The sequence below is a fragment of the Stegastes partitus genome, unplaced genomic scaffold (assembly GCF_000690725.1).
Source record: "Stegastes partitus isolate 25-593 unplaced genomic scaffold, Stegastes_partitus-1.0.2 Scaffold10, whole genome shotgun sequence".
Classification (NCBI taxonomy): domain Eukaryota; kingdom Metazoa; phylum Chordata; class Actinopteri; family Pomacentridae; genus Stegastes; species Stegastes partitus.
This window is the reverse complement of record NW_007577741.1, coordinates 837,436-844,632: the sequence shown is the minus strand read 5'-3', so window position 1 is coordinate 844,632 and position 7,197 is coordinate 837,436. Positions and strand designations below refer to the sequence as shown.

Sequence of the window (7,197 nt, the reverse complement as noted above, 5' to 3'; positions counted from 1 at the left end):
AGCATCCAGTGCCCACAGTTTTGTCACAGATTAACTCTCACGATGGCTCTTCCACAGGTGGTTTACTTCACTGCGACGTTTCCATACCTGATGTTGGCGGTGTTGCTTGTTCGTGGGCTCACGTTGCCTGGGGCCATAGATGGGATCAAGTTTTATCTCTATCCGGATCCGTCCCGTCTTGCTGATCCCCAGGTATGTACACATTTTACTACTTCTAACTGCATACATTGAGTTGTTGTACTGAAGAAACCATAAGCACGATCCTGACTTTCATCATGTAATTTGATTTATAATAGAATTTAATCCAAGAATAAAGAAGATTTAAAGTAATGGAGCAAACGTATTGTGGTCAATCTTGTGTGTGTGCTGAAAACAAAAAATCCAGTGTTGTGGCTCAATCAATGGGGAACAAATTGGACCAATCCACACAAGATCCTTCCAGCAAGTCCTGCTCATGTCTGTGCTTGTGAAGATGGAGGAGATCTGGAGAAAAGGGGGCAACGAGAACCAGAGGGACAGTAAATCTAGCACATGCTAACTGTCTAAGTCCTCGACTAGTTCGGTATCAACCATCTTTTCCCAAAACCAACAGGAAATGGAAATTAAGGGGAAAAGCAGTTTTCGGGGGATTGAAAGGATTGGCTACCCATGAATTGTCAAGGGTTCTTTCAAGACTAACAGTTTCAACATACAAGACCTTTCCTGTGTGATTTATTGTGTGTGGGAGGAGAAAAAATGACCATTATTTGTCTTGCAGGTGTGGATGGATGCTGGCACACAGATATTTTATTCCTATGCTATTTGCATTGGGTGTCTAACAGCACTTGGCAGCTATAACAAGTACGACAACAACTGCTATAAGTAAGTTGGATACGAACATCTTTTTTTTTTGACATAAGTAACACAAAAAGTCATTTCTATACTCAGAATGTGACACAAAATAATATGAGCAGCTTAAACTGTGAAGACCTTTTACGCAAAACTACATTTCGTAACATAAGTTGGAGCCAAGAGTTTGAGGTGTTCTCCAGAGCATCTGAACCTTACTTAGTACAAAGTAATGTGATATGATGTCTAATTTTGTTTGTTTGTTTGTTTGTTTTTTTAGGGATTGTGTGTATTTGTGCCTTCTGAACAGTGGAACCAGTTTTGTTGCCGGCTTTGCCATCTTCTCTGCTCTTGGATTCATGGCGTACGAGCAGAACACCGACATATCAAAAGTGGCAGAATCGGGTAAGTTTGTAAAAGTTCATGCGAGTAAATATTTAAGAACAAGAGCAAAATATATTCGATTCCCAAGGGTGAATTGTTTGGATTTAGCAAGTTGAAAATCACCAAATGTCAACCGTGTTTTCTTATTGTCATATGTGCAGGTCCTGGCTTGGCGTTTATCGCGTATCCTCGAGCGGTCGCCATGATGCCCGTTCCTCAGCTCTGGGCGATATTCTTTTTCATTATGATCATCCTACTGGGACTGGACAGTGAGGTAGGATGATATATATTCTGAATGATCATTACATTAAAAAAAAAAAAGTTTCATCTTTTCATGCAGTGACATTAACGGTTGCCTGTTCTTCAACTTTCATGCAACCGTCTTACTGAAGTTTTAGAAGTTTTGGTCCTTCAAAGAAAACAAACACATTCATCACCTCGACCCAGGAAGCTCTGTTTTTGTTCCCTTATCTGCTCGTGTCCATCCAGATGTTTTTGTAATTACTCAGCAGATTCCACTGAATTTCAGTGGAAAGTTCAACAACTGGCCGTATGTTGGTGTGGATCAAGATCAGGGGCCAGGATTTTTATTTTTTTTCAAGAATTTCAACATGTTCATGACCTGCTTACTAATCTGACAACAATCTGGCTCAGGCATCCTCTCATATGTCTCTCACTTGTTTTGTTTAACACAGACTTTAATCTTTATTATCATTCAAACATAATTAGGGTAGAAAATTAGGTTGTGTGTTCTCTCTCAGTAATGACTAAATCCCCACATTTATAATGCTTGCGACACACTAAGAAGCTAACTCTGAGGTCTACGTTCCAGTTCGTCGGACTGGAAGCTCTGGTGACGGCGATTTCCGACATCAACCCGGCCTTCTTCCACGTTGGCCATCGACGTAAACTCCTGCTGCTCGGTATCTGTGTTGTCAGCTTTTTCATCGGCCTAGTGATGGTTACAGAAGTAAGTTATTAAACCGTCGCGTAATTCACACTTTCATCTGATTGAAGACTATAAAACGACTGCTGTCTCCCACACAGGGCGGCCTGTACATCTTCCAGGTGTTTGACTACTACGCCTGCAGTGGGATGACTTTGCTCCTCTTTGCCACGCTGCAGTCTCTGTGTATCGGATGGGTGTATGGTGAGTTCATGAGCAACAGGAGCATGCATGGGTTATATCATTTTCATTGAATTCTGTTTTCACCTCTGTGTTCCCATCTGCTCACAGGTGCAGATCGGTTTTACGACAACATAGAGGACATGATCGGATACAAGCCTTTCCCTCTGATTAAATACTGTTTGAAATATGTCACTCCAGTCGTCTGCATGGTGAGTTGCACTAAAAGTTAGCTAAGCCCCCCTCCGTCTGTTAGTTAATGTTGTCTGGCAGGTCAGGTTTTCCATTCTCGCACAACACGTGTGCAGCTTGTAATGATCATAGCAGCACCTTCCAGCATTGCAACAGCCAGTTACGAACAGGCAGAAGAAGGCGGTTTTGCCTGCTGTAGTGGCAACTAGCTAGTGGAATATTTTATTAGCTGTCATTACCTGATGTTAATCATTAACCCAAGCTAACATTAGTTGGTATAAAACAGTGTCCCGCTGACTTTTTAAATGGAGAAGCTTGACAAACGGTATCTTTAACATGCACCTGAAGGCCACAAACACGGAAAAGATTGAGGCTAAAACTACACGTCCACATAAACACCTTAGTAACCTGGAAACAATCGAATTATCCAAATCAAACTACTACAAGTAGCTTTAAGGCGCATTTGTATTCCCAAGATTTCAACTTCTTACTTACTTTTTCCATCATTCTTTGCAGGGAACATTTATCTTCTCCTTGGTCAAATACACTCCTCTGAAGTTCAACAACACAATTGAGTACCCGTGGTGGGGCTACGCTCTCGGCTGGTGGTTCACGCTCTCCTCGACGCTCATGGTTCCCCTCTGGATGGTGTACAATCTGAGCACCACTCCGGGGACGCTGCGACAGGTAACCCACCTGCACATAAACATGGATCCCCTTTTATTCATGTTTTGTTATTAAAACCAAACTTCTCCTTTGGTAGCGGATCTCCGTCTTGTGCACTCCGGCTGAAGACCTGCCTTTGACCAAAACAGAGAAGAAAGCTCTGGAGCTGCTCAGCATGCCCTCGTCTCTTGACAAGATGGCGTCTTTGTGAAGGAGAGACGAACTGGAGCGGATTCAGACGTACTGGACACGGACGCATGAAGCAAACTGTCAGTCCAGTGGGCCCAAACCAAGCCTAGTGCTTCCCAAACTTTGGGGTTTTTGACCCCTTCGACATGTGTACTCATGAGCTCCCTGTCACTGGTTGTGTGGATATGTCTGCCAGTCTTGATCAGACATCTGGACAATTTATAAAAGGCCTGAAATTTCAAGATGAGCCAGTAAGAGTAAAAGTCACTTTTATTCAAAAATTCAGATGAATTGTCTTTTTTCTGCTTTCTCGGTAATAATCTGGTGAAATATAAACCCCTCGAGGTTGAGAACACTACGTTAATGTTTTCTGCTCCGTTAGGCAGCGGTGAGCTTGAAACTCATCCAGAATGATTCGGTAGAGATTTAAGTACGACGTTTTCGGTGCTGTCATCACGTGGCATTCAATCACTGACAACTCTTTCATTGTTGATTTGTTGTCTTTTTGTTTTTGATGAATCGATTAATCGTTTAGTTTAGAAAATAGCAGGAACTAGTCGTCACATCACAGCTTCCAAGACGCCCAGGTGACATCTTCAGGTGTCTTTTTTTAACAGTCAAAAAGCGAAAGATAGTCAACTGAATCTCTCACGGTTAGGAATCACAACAGCTGGAGTTTGCTGCTCGATGAATGACTTAAGTGGACCTTAAACTTTCTTCATGGCCCCATGAATGAGGATCGATACTCAAATTCAAACTCATAGTTGCAATATTTTGTAATGCCAGACTGCTAAAAAAAAAAAAAGAAGAAGAAGAAGACGAGTGGGGACTATGAATGTGTTTTATTGTTCTGTTCTATTTGAACCCAGTGGCCTGTATCACAGGGTAAACCCAACTTGGTCTGGTTCTTCTTGGGTTACCAAGATATCGTCAAAGCCCTCAGTGGAGTGTTTAACATGAAATGTGAATGATGATCTGTGCTGTTGGTGTTTTTGGACCGGTGATGAACAAACCATTATGAATACATGACGCGCTTAAAAAGGTCAAAATCACGAAACACTGTTTCTGCTGCCAAAGTGGGAGAAAAGAAAAGCAGCTGACGGCTGATTTGTTGTGTCTTATCGAAATGTTGTATTCACAAATGCTCATTAGTCGTCGGTTTATTATGGATTAATACTGTTAATTAGGTGTCTTTCTTTCTTTGCACTTACCACAAAGTCGCCTCGTGTTGCTCTGAGCTGCAGTGACAGAAATCCCTTCAGGAACTAAAGCAACATTGTGCACCTGAATGCATATGCGACCATCCTGAACTCTCCTCTGCCTGTTACATGCACCTGTCTGATAATGAGACCTGAACTGGAGACGCTTGTTGTAAACTCACTGCTTTTGTCGAGGTCCTGTGCGAGTGATGACTCAGTCCCTCCGCTGATCTGATTGGCTGCCTGTCGGCTAATCTCACCGCTAATCTCATTTCGTGCTACAGGCCACTGGTTGAATATCTGTCTGGAGCAAAGTTAATAAACATTTGCCAAATAAGCCATACAGACTGAACACGTCGGTCACTTCTAGGTCTCTGTGAGCGGCATTAGTTTGATTTGAAGGAGCAGCGACAGGAGGGAGGATGTGGAGCAATAAAGATATCAGCCAGCAGTCGAGCCAGCGCTAAAGTGTTTCTACAGATTACTGAGACATAAACATTGTGTACGGACTGCTCCTTTAGGCAGGAGACGATCCAGTATTTACATGTTTGGCGTTGAGCATTATTCCAGTGACTGCTGGCTTCACCGGTCGGCATCAGAAGAGATTATTTGACAGTTACGTAGAGATATTTTTCCTGTACTCTCTTCTTTAAGTGTGTTTAATTGTAGTTTTTATACAGAATAAGCATTTATCGAGTTGGCAAGTGAAGGTTTTTATAGAGTATAGGTTCATGTTTATCATACGAATGCTGTAATATGAATCAATCAGTGACTTATTTTTTTAAAAAATGTCTGTTTTTAGAAATTGTGAGAATAATTCATGTTTAAATTGACATGATCAGATTAAATATAATCCAGTTTTAATAATGAAAATGTTTGTGCGATGGACTGAATTGTAGGATTAATCTCATGATTTAAACATCCTTAAACAACGTGCCATTCTTTATGTGTGATCCCTGAACCAGGCAGTCAGGTGTGATGAAGTGTTAAATGCTCGTGGAAATGGTTTCCTTTTGGTATTTGTTGAGTTGAATGGAGAGAAAACGTGATATCTGACGCTACAATAAGACAACTTCAGTCATTTATAAACATTAAATAATCACGTAGCAGTTTATCGTCGTTTGATAGCAAAGTCTGACCTTTGTTATTGTGAATAAAATGTTCATAATAAGTTGGCTGTTTGGTTTCGTTGATGCAGATTCTTCTCCGAGTGCTGCAGCTCAGTGTTGCTATTAAAAGAGTCCTAATGTGAGAACCTTCGTGTCCTTAAATGCACCAACACGAGGAGGTTTTAACATGGCTGGGAAACAGCAGATGGAGTTTATCCAGCTGTCGTGCTTTTTTTTTTTTTCTTTCTTTCTTCTTCGAGTAACTTAAGGGCATCTCATCCAAATTGGCCTGACAGCGGAGGTTTGAAGGTCATCCTCGGTCATCTCATTACATCATCCAGTCAGTAGCAGTTCTGGAGCTTTCAACTGTATTACATGACCTTAATTCTTTAGTTTTAAATCTGACGTGCACAAACAGTCGTGCAAGTTGTTGCCTCGCAGCTAGAAGGTTGCCGGTTCGCATCCCAGTGAGGACACCCGGGATCTTTCTGCGTGGAGTCTCCATGTTCTCCCCGTGCAGCGTGTGTTCTCTCCAGGTTCTCCGGCTTCCTCCCACAGTCCAGAAACATGTTGAGGTTAATTGGTGATTCTAAATTGTCCGTAGGTGTGAATGTGAGTGTGCTTGGTTGTCTGTCTCTAAGTGTAGCCCTGTGATAGACTGGTTACCTGTTCAGGTGAACCTGCCTTCACCCTGAGTCAGCTGGTATAGACTCCAGCCCCCCATGACCCTAGAGAGGATGAAACGATGTATAGATGATGGATGGATGGATGGACAAACAGGCCTTTCAGGTGATCGGAAAAATCTACATTGGAATCAGAAACTCCATCAGCTCTTGAAGACCACGCGATAGAACTGAAATCTGTACTTTCTACTTCAGATGAATCACTGTTAACGACAGAAGAACCAACCCGCTAACATAGGTGTAGTCTCAATAAACAATATTTTAGACGATCATCACTGGTGGACCTGATGGAGCCATTTGCTGATAAAGGGCCAAATATTTCTCTGAGGAGATGGTAAAGACCAAAAACAGCTCAAACAGTCGGCGGAAGATGAATGAAAATATTAACTGTCGAATGTAAATAAACAAACGTTTGCTCAGATGTTTATCGTTGTCACAGCTTGTTTCCACTGCCCCCTAGTGGCCAAAACAGGAAGTTACTGCATCTTTAACAAACCCTCTGATTGAGGATGTTCACGGCAGCTAAACCTGAGCTGTGATATAAATCTGCAGCTCTGATTCACATTTATTGAAATATGCCTGATCTGTGTCTATTTAAATATCGATTATGTGCTACATAGAACAAACCAAGATCAAGGTTTTCAGTTACAGAACAGAAAAATACCGATTCAGGCACTTTTATGTCATAATTTTGGAAGAAAGCTAAAAACGTCTCCCCATTTAAATACATATATTTTTTGATGACAGCTATTCTGATGCTAAAAGCGCTCTTTAAAGATGTAATTACACGGTAATGTAGTGACCTGCAGATGACATCGCTC

The 7,197-nt window shown here is 41.7% G+C and overlaps 1 protein-coding gene across 1 annotated transcript in view; it reads left to right on the top strand.

Annotated features, from left to right (window-relative positions):
- Positions 1-5,755, top strand: part of LOC103360063 (sodium- and chloride-dependent GABA transporter 2-like) — an 18,266-nt gene extending 12,511 nt beyond the window's left edge. Inside the window, exons 7-15 of the mRNA XM_008285713.1 lie at positions 58-192; positions 758-861; positions 1,109-1,233; positions 1,374-1,486; positions 2,045-2,182; positions 2,260-2,362; positions 2,450-2,550; positions 3,047-3,217; positions 3,294-5,755. Coding sequence (XP_008283935.1) covers positions 58-192; positions 758-861; positions 1,109-1,233; positions 1,374-1,486; positions 2,045-2,182; positions 2,260-2,362; positions 2,450-2,550; positions 3,047-3,217; positions 3,294-3,407 — 1,104 coding nt within the window. The 3' untranslated portion in view covers positions 3,408-5,755. The remainder of the gene's footprint in view (positions 1-57; positions 193-757; positions 862-1,108; positions 1,234-1,373; positions 1,487-2,044; positions 2,183-2,259; positions 2,363-2,449; positions 2,551-3,046; positions 3,218-3,293) is intronic.
- The last annotated feature ends 1,442 nt before the right edge of the window (positions 5,756-7,197 follow it).